Consider the following 16,498-nt stretch of genomic DNA (forward strand, 5'->3'; position numbering starts at 1 on the left):
AGAGGTATCTCTTGTTAGTTTATTTATAGCTGGTTAAGCATCCTTCAGGGAAAGCAGACTGTTGGATTTTTCTTTTTCTTTTTTTTTTGAGACAGTCTCTTGCTCTGTCACCCAGGCTGGAGTGTGCAGTGGTGCAGTCTCAGCTCATTGCAACCTCCGTCTCCCGGGCTCAAGCAATTCTTCTGCCTCAACCTCCTGGGTAGCTGGGACCATAGGCTCCTGTCACCATGCCTGGGTAATTTTTTGTATTTTTAGTGGAGATGGGATTTCACCATATTAGCCAGGATAGTCTCGATCTCTTGACCTCGTGATCCCGCCGCCTCAGCCTCCCAAAGTGCAGGGATTACAGGCATGAGCCACTGTGCCTGGCCTGGATTTTTCTTTTGAAAGCATTTCTTATAATACCAAGTTCCTCAAAAGTAATTATTTAAATTGTAATTTTATGAATTAATTGTAATGACTAAGATATTGATAAATTATCTGTAATGAAATTCTGATGCAAAGAAAGCTAATATTGAACTTTTTATTGGAAGAGTGTTGCTTCTCAATTTTTGGAATTACCTAAACATTTGTAATTAGGCAAGAAGGAATCTATTACTAGCTTCTGTGATGGGATTAATTTAAGCTACTAGCTTTTCTCAATCCCTTATTTGTGTCAGGTTATTTTATAATAAGAGGTGAAATTTTAAAATTATGTCATAATGTAAGTTCTTATCAGTAACAGTTTTACTAATGGTTGAGTGTAGTATCCATAAAAGTTTATTAATGGGTGCTAAGAAATAAAAAGCCAGAATGTAGTATCATAACTCATGTTTCACAGATGTTATCAGAACAGTCTGCAAAATAGCCTCTCTTATTGAGTTGTATGTAAGGTCACATTTGCGAAGAGGTTTTAGGGAAGTGTTAGTAACTATGCAGAGGCTTTGCCCTGGAAACCAACGTTGTTCACAGCTGCTGCTGAGTGAAAGGACCCTATTCATAGGATTACAGTCTTTGGACAGAGTTAGAAACTTCTGGCTTTATAGTGGTTTTATACCAACAAGCTTTTTACTATGTTTCAGTTTAGCAAAGGACTATTGTTAACAAAACACTTGGTGTACTTATATAATAAATTGAGTTCATTTTACAGTTTGGAAGTCTTAACAGTGACTTACCATTTAGACTTACATTGTAAGATTTTTGGTTTGGTTTGGTATTTAAATAACAATGGGGGAAATAACATGAAGAGGGATTTGGTCACATTTTTGGTAATTAAAATATTTTCGTAGCTAGTTTTTTTGTTTGTTTTGGGAGACTGACTCTTGCTCTGTCTCCCAGGCTGGAGTGTGGTGGCACAATCTTGGCTCACTGAAACCTCTGCCTCCTGGGTTCAAACCATTCTCCTGCCTCAGCCTCCTAAGTAGCTGGGGTTACAGGCACATGCCACCATGCCTGGCTGATTTTTACATTTTTAGTAGAGACGGTTTCACCATGTTGGCCAGGCTGGTCTCGAACTCCTGACCTCAAATGATCCACCTGCCTCGGCCTCCCACATTGCTGGGATTACAGGCGTGAGCCACCACGCCTGGCCCATAGCTAGTTTAAAATATCTTATTTGCAGCTCAGAAAATATGGGCAGTAATTCAGGGAAAATGTGACAAAAGTACATTTTAGTTCATGCATTTAAAATTCACTCTGGGCCAGGCACAGTGGGTCATGCCTGTAATCCCAGCACTTAAAAGAGGCTGAGGCAGAAGGATTGCTTGAGCCCAGAAGTTTGAGGCCAGTCTGGGCAACACAGCAAGACCTAATCTCCATTAAAAAAAAAAAAAAAAAAAAAAAGCCAGGCGAGGTGTCTCATGTCTGTAATCTCAGCACTTTGGAAGGTTGAGGCAGGCAGATTGCTTAAGCCGAGGAGTGTGAGACCAGCCTGGGCAACATGGCGAGACCCTGTCTCTACAAAAAATACCAAAAAAATTAGTCAGGTATGGTGGTGCATGCCTATCTACACAGGAGGCTGTGGTGGAAGGATCACCCAGGTCTTGACTACAGTGTGCTGTGGTCTGGGTGACAGAGCAGGAGTCTGTCTTTTAAAAAAAAAAATTTTTTTTTAATTAATTAACTCTGTAAAAGCTTAGATTTGTAATGCTGTTTTGAATATAGTTCCATTTTGTATGCATACATGTGTGTAAAAAGTCATTAAGTCTGGAATGAAATACAGTGTATCCATGAAACCAGTTTTAGAATTATATGTGTGTATATTTATGTACATATATGTATATAAATAGATACATACCTTGGATTCCATTATTATCAGTTTTTCCTCTTACTTGTTTGTGTCTACTGTATATTTCTCTAGGAAATACTCTTGGTCTTTAGGTCACATTAGCTATTGTCAAAATTTAGTTATGAATCATTGATTTATACGAAAATAAATGTCTTTGATTTCTGTTTACCTGTAAGGTGGATTCTCAGTATCCTCCTGTTCAGAGACTTATGACCCCAAAGCCAGTTTCCATAGCAACAAATCGAAGTGTTTATTTTAAACCATCACTGACTCCATCTGGTGAATTCAGAAAGACTAATCAAAGAATAGATAAAAAGTGCAGTGTGAGTATATGTATATTTCTACCAGTCTTTGAATATTGATTAGAACGAGTAAGATTAAATAATGTAAAATATAACTACCATTGCATTCTAGCAACTGTATAACGCATTAAGGTTGTGAATTAGTGATGATTATGAATTGGTATGCTTTTAAAATAGCTGTCACCTTGATCAAATCATTTTTTTTTTTTTTTTTTTCAGATGGAGTCTCACTCTTTCGCCCAGGGTGGAGTGCAATGGCATGCATGGTCTCAGCTCACTGCAGCCTCTGCCTCCTGGGTTCAAGTGATTCTCCTGCCTCAGCCTCCCAAGTAGCTGGGACTACAGGCATGTGCCACCTCACTCAGCTAATTTTTGTATTTTTAATAGAGACAGGGTTTCACCACGTTGGCCAGGCTGGTCTCAAACTCCTGACCTCAAGTGACCCACCTGCCTAGGCCTCCCAAAGTGCTGGGATTACAGGTGTGAGCCACTGCGCCTAGCCGCTATGTTGATCAGATCTTAAGTTAGTGTTGACTAGTAAACTCTAGCATATACTCATTGTTTAGGTTTAATAATTTTGCCGGATTTGCTTTATCTGTTTCTTGCGTGTGGTGGTGTTGAACTATCTGAAAGTAAATTTCAGACATTATCTTTTGAACCCTAAGTACTTTGATATGCATCTCCTAAGTACTTTGTCCTGTATTATCCCATCTAAGAAACTTAATTCTAATTCCTTAAAATTATCTAATATCCAGTTCATATTAAAATGTTTTTCATAATTGCTTTTTTTTTTTTTGAGACGGAGTCTCGCTCTGTCGCCCAAGCTGGAGTGCAGTGGCCGGATCTCAGCTCACTGCAAGCTCCGCCTCCCGGGTTCACGCCATTCTCCTGCCTCAGCCTCCCGAGTAGCTGGGACTACAGGCGCCCGCCACCACGCCTGGCTAATTTTTTTTTTTTTTTTTTTGTATTTTTAGTAGAGACGGGGTTTCACCGTGTTAGCCAGGATGGTCTCGATCTCCTGACCTTGTGATCCGCCCGCCTCGGCCTCCCAAAGTGCTGGGATTACAGGCTTGAGCCACCGCGCCCGGCCACGTAATTGCTTTTTTTGAACCAGGACTCAGCAAGGTTCAGATACTGCTTTTGGTTTTGTTTTTCCAGACCTCAGACCCTCACCCTGGCCACATTGGATTCTGTTTCTTGAGATAATTCACATATCATGCAAAGTTTAAATCATACATATTTCAAGTTTTCAATTCAGTGGTTTTAGCATGTTTTGAAAACACTTTATAAATAAAGTGGTGTCTGTGAGTTGTTCAACTGTTCAGCCATCATAATGGTAAATTTTAGAACGTTTGTATTACCATCTCTCCCACCCTTCGAAAATCTCATACCCATACCCGTTAGTAGCCACTTAGCATAACGTTTTCAAGGTTCATTCGCGTTTTAGTATGTATCAGTACTTCATTTTTTCCCTTTTTATGGCTGAATAATATTTCATTGTAAGAATATACTAGATTTTGTAGATATTTCATTATATGGATATACTAGATTTTGTTTTATCCATTAATCAATTGAGGAACATTGGGGTTGTTTTTACTTTTTGACTATAATGAATAATGCTCCTATCGACATTTATGTGTGTGGTTTTTTTTTGTTTGGTTTTTTGTTTTGTGGACATGTTTTTCTTTCTCTTGGATTTATACCTAGAAATAGAATTGCTGGATCATAGGTTTTTGAAGAGACCAGGCCAGTTTTCTTATAAAATGTCCCATAATCTGGGTTTGTCTGTTTTTTTTTGTCATTTAACTTGTGTTTTTGTTTACTTAACACCTTACTGTTTATGCCTTTACTTATATTTAATCTCATTTCTAACAACTCAATTTATTGAAAACCTTGAAACTTAGAAAGATTAGTACAGTGATTGCCCATGTATTTCTTTATGTTGATTCACCAGTCATTAACATTTTGTCATATTTGCTTTATCTCCCTCCATGCTTTTAAGTTAACATTAAATTTTTGAAAAATATTTTGAACATAGGGTGGTCACAGTGGCTCATGCCTGTAATCCCAGTGCTTTGAGAGGCTCAGGCAGAAGGATCAGTTGAGGCCAGGAGTTCAAGACTAGCCCAGGCACCATAGCGTTACCTTGTCTCTAGAGGAAATTAAAAAATTAGCCAGATGTGGTGGTGCGTGTCTGTAATCCTAGCAAGGCAGGAGGCTGAGGTAGGAGAATCACGTGACAGCCCAGGAGTTCGAGGCTGAAGTGAACTATGATTGCACCACTGTACTCCAGCTTGGGTGACAGAGTAAGACCCTGACTCTCTCTCGCGTGCGTGCTCTTTCTCTCTCTCTCTCTCTCTCTCTATATATATATATACACATACACACATATATATTTGGCTATAATGAATAATGCTCCTATGAACATTTATGTGTGTTTTGTTTTTGTTTGTTTTTTTGTTTTGTGGACATGTTTTTATTTCCCCTGGATTTATACTTAGAAATGGAATTGCTGGATCATAGGATATATAGCCAGTATACACACACACACACACACATACACACACACATATATTTCATATATATACACATATATGTACACACAAATATATACATATTTCATATATATATATTTTTTAGCATATTGGACTTTTACAGATTTGCAAGAAAAATTTCGTGAACTTCACATTTTACTACATTTGCTGTATCTTTTTCTCTGTGTTCTTATAAACGAGTTCCCTTACGTAATGCATAACAGTGGTCAAACCCAGAAATTTAACATTTGCAGAACACTGTAGTCTACAGATTCTATTTACATGTTGTCAGTTGGCCCCAAAGAAAAAATTGTAACATCGTGTCTTGCATTTAATCCTCATGTCTCTTCATCTCCTTTAGTCTAGAACAGTTCCTTTTGTTTTTTGTTTTTGTTGTTTTGTGTTTCACAACTGATAATTTTGAAGTATAGAAGCCAGTTATTTTGTAGAATGTTCTGTAGTTTTATGATTGATGTTTCCTCATGATTAGATTTCAGTTACGTACTTTTGGCTGTGAAAACCATTGAGGGAGTGTGCTGAGCTGTTCTCACTGTTCAGAAGGCACAGGCTACCAGTTTGTCCCATTCCTGGCAGTGTGGTTATTACATAAAGTGGTGTCTGTGAGGATTCTCGACTATAAAATTACTACTTTACCTTTCATAATGAATAAGTATCTTGTGGGAAGGAAACTTCCCAATTATCTTCTTTTCAACCACTAATGTTAGCATTATTGATGATTCTTGCCTGTATCTTTTTGAGCACTTAATTGGTTTTTGATATTATAAGATAATTCAGGCTCTTCACATGCATTTCCTGCCCCAGCCCTGTAATCAGCCATTTTTCTAAGGAGTCTTGATTCCTTTTTCAGTGGACATATTAATTATTTAAGTTGCAGAGAGGGATTTCGAAAGGAATATCTTTGTATATTTGGTTGCACAATTAGCAGGACAAAAAGAGGGATAAGTAAAAGTAATTTTGTGGTTAGGTTAGTGAGTGTATTGTCTATATACCACCATTTTGTTAAAATAATGGTTGTGCTCACTGACATTTTTTATGTATACTCTCACCATAATTCTTGGTTACCATTCAGAAGTCAGGGTATAATTTCAAATTTCAGGATTCATTAACTAAAAAGCCATCAAATTCATGATTCTAAATATTAAAATTAATAGGGAGCAAGGTGGTACTAAGAAAATTACAAGAAATAAGCAAACGTAAATATGTGTGTATTTCCCCTGCAGACTGGATATGAAAAAAATATGACACCCGGACAAAATAGAGAACAACGAGAAAGGTACTGTCATTTCTTATACAGCTGTACTTCTTTATATTTAACTTGTAAGGTCTGTATTTGATTTATATGTACCTTTTTGAAGATTAAAATCAAAGAACAAACTTTATACAAAGAAATCTAAGATTTTAGAATCACGTTTGGCTGTATATATATATATTTTTTACTTGTTAGCAGTTCCAGTTAACAAGTTATGGACCAGAATAATATATCAATTGTTTTAATTTTCTTTTTATTTGCCAGTGGCTTTTCATATCCAAATTTCAGTTTGCCTGCAGCCAATGGTTTATCTTCTGGAGTAGGTGGTGGAGGTGGCAAGATGAGACGAGAAAGAACACGCTTTGTTGCTTCTAAACCTCCAGAGGAGGAGGTAGGGTTGTATACTCATATATTCTTGAGGTTTATTTAAAAAGCACTGGTGTGGTGGTGGTTAGGGGAGACTTGTAGGGGTGGGGTTCGAGGAGACCCAGAGCAAAGTTAATCTGCTATTGACTCAGTTCTTTCAAAATGTATGCTAAAAACCTAACCTAGTACCTTAAATTTCATGGGTATCATAGAACAAAACAAAAGTACCCGTACTTTTTCAAATAAGGGAATTGCAATTGAAATTATTTGACCCTTGGTATTACTGTATAGTTTTGTCTGTTTGTAAAACATATGTAAATAAGTTCATGAATAGGATTAATGCTATATGTATTCTTCTTTTTTTAAGATACAGTCTCGCTCTGTCACTCAGGCTGGAGTGCAGTGGTGCAATCTCGGCTCTCTGCAACATCTGCCTCCTGGGTTCGGGCGATTCTTGTGCCTCAGCCATGCAAGTAGCTGGGACTATAGGCATGTGCCACCATACCTGGCTAATTTTTGTATTTTTTGTAGAGATGGGGTTTCACCATGTTGACTAGGCTGGGTCGAACTCCTGCCATCAAGTGATCCGCCTGCCTCAGCCTCGCAAAGTGCTGGAATTACAGGCGTGAGCCACTGTGCCCTGCCTGTATTCTTCTTACTTGCCTATTTCTCCTTTTTTGGTGTTGTATTGTGAAAGGTAACTGTAAGTTTTTTAATTTCACTGCTTATATATTTATCCAGTTTGAAGATTTACCATAATCCATTCTGCCATCAGGATACATTTTGGTAGATTTCTAATACACATTAAAGTGAATATGCACTTTTCTGTCTGCAGACGTGCGATATTTTCTCTAGAATATTTGTCTAGGAATGGAATTGTTGGGATTATAGGGGATGATCCACATCTTCAGCTTTGTTAGATGTTGCCATGTTTTCTCTTCAAGGTAGTTTTGCAGTTCAGTATTTCCACCATATGACAATAGATAGATCTTGGGCCATCATTCTGTGTGTTTTTTGATATTTGAGTTTTCTCTTGATCCATTTTTTTCCTATGGGGTGATTTCCTATGGGGAAGTATACATATATAATTCTTGTATGTATATTAAGAAATATGTATGTGTATGTATATATAATTTATTGTTAGAAAGAGTTCTCTATATATTCTGACCATAAATGTTTGGAAAAGGTAGGGACAGATTTAAGATTGGTTACATTAACCTTTCTGTCTATATATTGTTCTTTTTTCTAACTACTTTGAGTTGAATGCAAGTCTCATTTTCGTTTTATTATAAATGCATTTCAGCCTAGCTTAACCATTTGAGTTTTGATACATGGTCCTTGCATTTGTCATTTGTTTCTAATTAAAATTTCACAGGTGACTCTCTTATTGACCCTTGAGTTTTAGGAGTATATTTTTAGCTTTTTAAACTTGCTTTTTCTATTTATGTTGATGGAAACAAAATCATGTGTTGGTTGAAGTTGTTGGATGTCTTAGATTTCTTCATGCCTATTGGTATTTTACTCTTCAGGCTTGGAGTGGAATGCCTTGCATTCTTTTTATCTCTGCTTCTCCTAGTTAGCAGTACTATAGCTCACCAGAATTATGACTTCCTTAGCAGTTTTCACTTTCTGCCATATACATTGACTTGTAATGAGATTTGGGATTATGTTAGTAGACTTGGCTCGATTGCTGGTCTGGAGGCTCTGTCTTTCCCTTAGTCTCTGTTTCTCGCTCTACTAGAGTGTTATGAAGGGAGGGGATGTATTACTGTATATCATTATCTGGAAAGGAAATATCTTGAATGCCATTGATCATACAAACAGTATATAAATTTGTAGATTCTGTAGCAAACCAATTTTCTTTTGTTATTAAAGCTCTTTATTATATTTAAGAAATGGGTTGGCAGTCGGGCGCAGTGGCTCATGCCTGTAATCCCAGGACTTTGGGAGGCCAAGGTGGGCGGATCAAGAGGTCAAGAGATCGAGACCATCCTGGCCAACATGATGAAACCCTGTCTGTACTAAAAATACAAAACTTAGCTGGGCGTGATGGCACACACCTGTAGTCCCAGCTACTTGGGAGGCTGAGGCAGGAGAATCACTTGAACCCCAGAGGTGGAGGTTGCAGTGAGCTGAGATCGCACCAGTGTACTCCAGCCTGGCAACAGAGCGAGACTCTGTCTCAAAAACAAAACAAAACAAAAACAAAAGAAATGGGCTGTCTTACCTTGTGTAAATAAGGAATTTATTAGGTTGGTATAGAACTATTTGGGGTTTTGGACCATGACTTTTAAATCATTATAACTAGGCTCAAACACATCTTTATTGAAAAAAACAGGAACCATTACAATCAACACATTTTTGCCAACGAGAAATAAATTGGCTTATTCCTGTAGCACAAAAATCTGTGCTTTGGGATTCGACAAGCTCTTGGAAAGCATTTTCTGCATCCTGCTGTTATGGAAGTGTTTTCCCTGCAAAACGTTTTCGAGATCCTTGAAGAAGTGATAGTCAGTTGGCGAGAGGTCAGGTGAATATGGCGGATGAGGCAAAACTTTGTAGCCCAATTTCTTCAACTTTTGAAGCGTTGGTTATGCAGTGTGCCATTGGGTGTTGTTGTGGAGAAGAAGTAGGCCCTTTCTGTTGATCGATGCCAGCTGCGGGCATTGCAGTTTTTGGTACATCTCATTGATTGGCTGAGCAGACTTCTCAGATGTAGTGATTTCGCCAGGATTCTGAAAGCTGTAGTGGATTAGACTGGCCGCAGACCACCAGACAGTGACCGTGGCTTTTTTTAGGTGCAAGTTTGGCTTTGGGAAGTGCTTTGAAGCTTCTTCTTGGTTCAGCTACTGAACTGGTTGTCACCAGTTATCGTGTAAAATCCTCTTTGTCCCATGTCACAATCCGATAAATGGTTTGTTGTTGTTGCATAGAGTAGGAGAAGACGACACTTCAAAACAATTGTTTTTAATTTCACTTAGCTCGAGACACCCACTATTGAGCTTTTTCACCTTTCCAATTTGCTTCAAATGCCGAATGACCATAGAATGGCTAACGTTGAGTTCTTTGGCAATTTCTCGTGTAGTTTGAGGATCAGCTTTGGTGACTGCTGTCAGTTGGTCACTGTCAACTTCCAGTGGCTGGCCATTACACTTTTCATCTTCAAGGCTCTTGTCTCCTTTGCAAACTTTGTTTTTTGTTGTTGTTGTGTGCTTCTTTGGGTGTTTTGTTTTGTTTCTGTTTTGAGACAGTCTTGCTTTGTGGCCCAGGCTGGAGTACAGTAGCGTGATCCCAGTGGACTGCAGCCTCCTTTCCTGGGTTCAAGCTATTTTCCTGCCTCAGCCTCCTGAGGCCTCCGAGCCTCCCCTTTCCTGCCTCACTCTCAGCCATGTGTCACAGGCCCAGCTAATTTTTAATATTTTGGATGGAGACAGGGTTTCACCATGTTGACCAGGCTGGTCTTGAACTCCTGACCTCAAGTGATCCGACTGCCTCAGCCTCCCAAAGTGCTGGGATTACAGGCGTGAGCCACCATGCCCAGCCTCCTTTGCAAAACTTCTTGAACCACCACTGCAGTATATGTTCATTAGCAGTTCTGGGCCAAATGCATTGTTGATGTTGGTGAGTTGTCTTTGCTGCTTTACAATCCATTTTGAACTTGAATAAGAAAATCGCTCAAACTTGCTTTTTGTCTAACATCATTTCCACAGTCTAAAATAATATAAAATAAACAGCAAGTAGTAAGTCATCAGCTAAATAACATAAAGGGAGAAATTTGCATTAAAATGATGTATAATGTAACCACATTTAAGAATGTATTCCAGTTATCAAGTGGCAAATTGTTATAATGCAAAACTGCAATTACATTTGCACCAATCTGATATCTGATTCATATAGCATGAGTTTATTTTTTTTTGACAAGTTTTTACTTTTCCTGGTAAAATCTGTGGCCTGTTTTGTAAAGTTTATCTCTGTATGAGGAAAATACAACTTGGCTTTGTTTGCCACATGATGCATTGTATAGATATTACTTATTTCCCTTACCCAACAAAAGGGCTTACTGCCTGATGAGCACAGAACCCATACCATCGCACCAGGTTTTGTTTTGTTTTTTTGAGACAGGGTCTCACTCTGTTTGTCGCCCAGGCTGGAGTGCACGATCTTGGCTCATGGCAACCTCCACACCCTGCGTTCAAGTGATTCTCATGTCTCAGCCTCCCAAGTAGCTGGGATTATAAGCACGCACCACCAAGGCCAGCTATTTATTTTTTATTTTTTTATTTTAGTAGAGATGGGGTTTTGCCATGTTGTCTGGGCTCTTCTCAAATTCCTGACCTTAGGTGATCCCCACCTGCCTTGCTTCCCAAAGTGCTGGGATTACAGGTGTGAGTCACTGTGCCCAGCCAGAAAATAATTTTTAGTATACCGGACAATAAGAGCAAAATATTATTAATATTAATAAAACAAACTGTTCATTACAACAAAGTCATACCAAACATGTATCTGCAAGACAGCTAAAACTAAGCTACAAATAATCAACCTGAGCTTCAGCTTAAGATCTCAGAAGTTTTATTTTTAAAAACTGAAGCTGAAGGTGAAGTCATGCTCCAAAGAATTAAAGAAATCAGTGGCTAACAGGTATTCTTGAACTTACAAGATGGCAGATAAGAAACAGCTTGCTGAAGCCCTCTCCACTTGTAAGATAACAAAACTGACTGAAATTGGCTGGAACTAATATGACCAATTAGAGTCTGCAGAATGAGCTTGCTGACATCACAGCCCAGATTTCCACATTTCATTCTAACTGCCCCAGAATTTGCACATGTGGCCCGTAAAGATGCATGAAGAGACAACTGTGCACGTCCAGGGACTTTTCAGACCTCCTCTTTCCTGCCCCAGAATCTACCCCCTAAACCTTTCCTAATAAACATATTGCCTTAAGGCCAATTTGCGGGGAGACAGATTTGAGCTGGACTCCTGTCTTCCTTGTTGGTTGACTCTAAGTAAAGCTTTCCTTTCTTCAGAAACCTGGTGCCAGCCAAGTTGGGAGGCTCGCTTGAGCCCAGGAGTTTGAGATCAGCCAGGGCAACATGGCAAAACCCCATGTGTACAAAAAAATGACAAAAATTAACCAGGCGTGGTGGTCAGCGCCTGTAGTCCCAGCTACTAGGGAGGCTGAAGTGCGAGGATCACCCCAGCCTGGGAGACTCTGTCTTTAAAAAAAAAAAAAAAAACTCCTCTTCACTCATGTCTGTATCACCTCCTCCCCTGTTTGGGCCCCTTCTCTTCATTCTGGCCAACTGCCAATTTTGCATCGCAGGATTCTTCACTCAGTCCTTCCCGTTGCTGGCTCTGTTCTACCCTGAAGTTATAGTGTCCACATTTCTGAGGAAAGAGGTACTAATGTGATCTCAGCCCCAAACTTTCTGCCCACGTTGTGGTTTGTTTGTTTGTTTGTTTGTTTGACGGAGTCTTGCTCTGTCTCCCAGGATGGAGTGCAGTGGTGCAATCTCGGCTCACTGCAACCTCCACCTCCTGAGTTCAAGCAATTCTCCTGCCTCAGCCTCCTGAGTAGCTGGCATTACAAGCATATGCCACCATGCCCAGCTAAATTTTGTATTGTTAGTAGAGACGGGGTTTCACCATATTGTCCAGGCTGGTCTCAAACTCCTGACCTCAAGAGATCAGCCCGCCTTGGCCTCCCAAAGGGCTGGGATTACGGGGGTGAACCACCATACCCATCCCCACCTTGTGTTTTATATCTATATAGAATATGTTTGGATACACACTTCTGTAGTTATTTGGAACGCAATGCTGCTTGTTTGTATCAGATGTCAGATATGTTCAGACCATGAATCGTTTCTTTGTTCAGTTGTAATTAGTGGGAATTTTTGGTAAAAAATTAAAAGATTGGCTGGTCACCGTGGCTCACACCTGTAATCCCAGCACTTTAGGGAGGCTGAGACCGGCAGATCACCTGAGGTCAGGAGTTCGAGACCAGCCTGGCCAACATGGTGAAACCTTGTCTCTACTAAAACCACAAAAATTAGCTGGGTGTGTGATCCTAGCTACTTGGGAAGTTGAGGCAGAAGAATCGCTTGAACCTGGGAAGGGGAGGTTGCAGTGAACTGAGATCACACCACTGCACTCCTGCCTGGGTGACAGATTGAGACTTTGTCTCAAAAAAAAAAAAAAAAAAAAGATTAAAGTTATTTTTGTGGGGGCGGTATCTTCATGGGCCTTTGGAAGAGTCAAATGGAAGAGATTTAGTTTTAATGAAATATAAACACATTATGCTAATTTCCGATAGTGTTGCTATTTAGCAGGAATGAATGTATTCTGATCCATTAAATTCAGGTTAATAGAACTCTGTATGTAAAATTACCCATTTGGAACTTTTTTTTTTTTTTTTTTTTTTTTTTTTTTTTTTTTTTTTTTTTTTTTTTTGAGACAGACTCCTGCTCAGTCGCCTAGGCTGGAGTGCAGTAGTGCGATCTCGGCTCACTGCAAGCTCTACCTCCCAGCACTTTTGGAGGCTGAGGTAGGCGGATAACGAGGTCAGGAATTCGAGACCAGCCTGGCCAACACGGTGAAACCCCGTCTCTGCTAAAATACAAAAATACAAAAAAAAGCCGGGTGTAGTGGCAGGCACCTGTAGTCCCAGCTACTCGGGAGGCTGAGGCAGGAGAATGGCGTGAACCCAGGAGGCGGAGGTTGCAGTGAGCCAAGATCGCACCACTACACTCCAGCCTGGGTAACAGGATCGAAACTCCGTCTCAAAAAGGAAAAAAAAAGAATTGGTTCAAGGTCAGTAAAATAAGGAACCAGTGTGGACATGAGTGTGCCTTACGGAGTTGGCATGAGAAAGTAGATTATATGGTTGATGTTTTTAGGGTTCTCTGTCCACTAGAGGTTGGACAGAGAAGAGAAGCTTCCCTACAAAAATAGCCAGATGCATCTTTTGTGTGCTCCTCCTCCCTCAGTTGATTATGACAAATTTCAAACATGAAATGTTGAAAGAACTGTGCAGTGGATACACATAGTAGCAGTTAGATTCCAACATTTTGTGTTACATTTGCTTTATCAAAAAAAAAAAAAATTTACCTGTCCCATTTTTTTTTTGTGGTGCATTTTAAAGATAGTTGAAGACATTAGTACACTTTGCCCCCAAATACTTCAGCATACATAGAATGAAGTAGAGTTAAATATTTGTTGTTTTTTTATAATATAGCAAAATTGACATATAGTGAAATGTTAAATTCTTAGGTGTGCCATTTAATAAATTTGACAAATGCTTACACCCGTGTATTCCAAGCCCCATGAAGATATTGAATATTTCTATCATCCTAGAAATTTCAGTTGTCCTCCTTCTCAGTCAGTTGCCGTTACCTCCTACCCCAGAGGCAATCACTGTTCTCATTTTTTCCACCACATATTGGTTTTGCTTGTTCTGCAACTTCATATAGTTACTCACTACATATCCTTTTGTCCCTGGCTGTTGTGAGTAAAGCTACTAGGAACATTCTTGTTCAGGTCTTTTTGTAAATAAATTTTTTCTCTGGGGTAAATACCTGGAAGAAGAGGTGCTAAGTTGTATGTTTAACTTTCTAAGGAGCCATCATACCGTTTTCAAAAGTGTTTGTACCATTTTATATCCCTCCCAGCAGTGTATGAACATTTTATTTAGTTTGTATCCTTACCAATAGTTGATAGTCATCTTTTAAATTTTAGTCATTCTGGTTTGTGTGTAGTGGTATCACATTGTAATTTTAATTTGCATTTCCTTGATGACTAATAATATTGTGTTCTTTTTATGTGCTGATTGGCCATTTGTGCATCTTTTTTTGTGAGGTGTCTGTTCAGTTCTTTTTTTTTTTTCTTTTTTTTTTGAGATGGAGTCTTGTTCTGTCACCCAGGCTGGAGTGCAGTGGCATGATCTTGGCTCACTGCAACCCCCGCCTCCCAGGTTCAAGCAACTCTCCTGTGTCAGCCTCCCAAGTAGCTGGGATTACAGGCGGACGCCGTCATGCCCGGCTAATTTTTTGTGTTTTATTAGAGACAGGGTTTCACCGTGTTGCCCAGGCTGGTCTCAAACTCATGAGCTCAGGCAACCCACCCGCCTTGGCCTACCAAAGTGCAAGAATTACAGACATGAGCCACTGTGCCTGACCATTCTGTTCAGTTCTTTTGCCCTTGTAAGAATTGGGTTGTCATCTTCTTTTTTTTTTTTTTCTTTTTTTGAGACAGTTTTGCTCTTGTTGCCCAGGCTGGAGTGCAGTGGTGTGGTCTCAGCTTACCGCAACCTCCATCTCGCAGGTTGAAGTCTCCCTAGTAGCTGGGATTACAGGTGTGCACCACCACGCCCAGCTAATTTTTTTTGTATTTTTAGTAGAGATGGGTTTCTCCATGTTGGTCAGGCTGGTCTGAAACTCTTGACCTAAGGTGATCCAACAGCCTTGGCCTCCCAAAGTGCTGGGATTACAGGCCGTGAGCCACCGTGCCCAGCCAGTTGTCTTCTTACTGTGTTTTAGGAGGTCTTTATAAATTCTTGACTGAGGTATTTTGTCAGATACATGTCTTAACAAATATTTTTTTCCCAGTATGACTTGCCTGTTCATTTTCTTAATGATATCCTTTGAGTGGCCTATATTGTAAATTTTATGAAACCTGGATTTTTTTTTCTAATATTTTTATTCTTTGTGTCCTAAGAAAAATTTGCCTGTTGCCAGGCTACAAAGATAGTTTCCTGTGCTTGCTTCTAGAAGCTTTGTAATTTTTCTTTTGTAGTTTTTTAATTTCTTTTGATTTTTGTATTTGACCCATGGATTATTTAGAAATGTATTGAATTTCCAAATATTTGGGGGGAGGGTATCGGTTTCTAATTTAATTTCATTGTGATTAGAAAAAGATTGAGATTATGACTTCAGTGTTTTGAAATGTATTGAGACTTATTTTATAGTTCAGTATATGGTCTGCATGATAATTCTTAAAGAAAATACATTCTGTAGTGTTGGGTATAGTGATCTATAGAAGTAAGCTGATAGTATTAGATCTTGTTCTTATTCATTTTTCATGAGGAGGGAGGGTATGGTTAGCCTGTTAAGTTATTGAGAGATGGGGGTTAAAATTGCCAACTTTTATTTGGTGAATTTGTCTTATCCCTTTGGTTATGTCTTTTTTTTTTTTCTGAGATGAGATATCACTCTGTCACCCAGGCTGGAGTGCAGTGGCATGGTCACCTGAGCCTCCCAAGTAGCTGGGACCACAGGCACGTGCCACCATACCTCGCCGATTTTTTAAATCATTTGTAGAGACAAGGTCTCACCATATTGCCCAGGCTGATTTCGAAACTCCTGCGCCGAAGCGATCATCCTATCGTTGCCTCTCAAAGTGCTGAGATTACAGTCATGGGCTACCACGCCTAACCTCAATTTTTGTTTCATGTATTTTGAGGCCCTCGTGAGAGCATACACTTTATATTTGTTCTGTGGCTCCATAGTGATTTGTCCTTTTAAGATTATTAAGTGTCCTTTTTAAAAAACCTTTGGAAATATTTTTTGTCTTGAAATCTACTTTGGTATTTTTTTTTTTTTTTTTTTTTTTTTTTTTTTTTTTTTTGAGACGGAGTCTCGCTCTGTCGCCCAGGCTGGAGTGCAGTGGCCGGATCTCAGCTCACTGCAAGCTCCGCCTCCCGGGTTCACGCCATTCTCCTGCCTCAGCCTCCCGAGTAGCTGGGACTACAGGCGCCCGCCAGGTCGCC

At 39.5% G+C, this 16,498-nt stretch overlaps 1 protein-coding gene across 3 annotated transcripts in view; it reads left to right on the plus strand.

Annotated features, from left to right (window-relative positions):
- Nucleotides 1–16,498, plus strand: part of NUP153 (nucleoporin 153) — a 94,611-nt gene that overhangs the window by 43,343 nt on the left and 34,770 nt on the right. For 2 of the 3 annotated variants that reach the window (XM_030928447.1, XM_030928448.1), the window contains 3 exons: nucleotides 2,443–2,589; nucleotides 6,344–6,396; nucleotides 6,637–6,763. In XM_030928447.1, the coding sequence (XP_030784307.1) occupies nucleotides 2,443–2,589; nucleotides 6,344–6,396; nucleotides 6,637–6,763 (327 nt within the window). The remainder of the gene's footprint in view (nucleotides 1–2,442; nucleotides 2,590–6,343; nucleotides 6,397–6,636; nucleotides 6,764–16,498) is intronic. The other variant, XM_030928449.1, reaches the window with a different exon arrangement.

The sequence above is a fragment of the Rhinopithecus roxellana genome, chromosome 4, assembly GCF_007565055.1.
Source record: "Rhinopithecus roxellana isolate Shanxi Qingling chromosome 4, ASM756505v1, whole genome shotgun sequence".
In the NCBI taxonomy this organism is placed as follows: Eukaryota; Metazoa; Chordata; class Mammalia; order Primates; family Cercopithecidae; genus Rhinopithecus; species Rhinopithecus roxellana.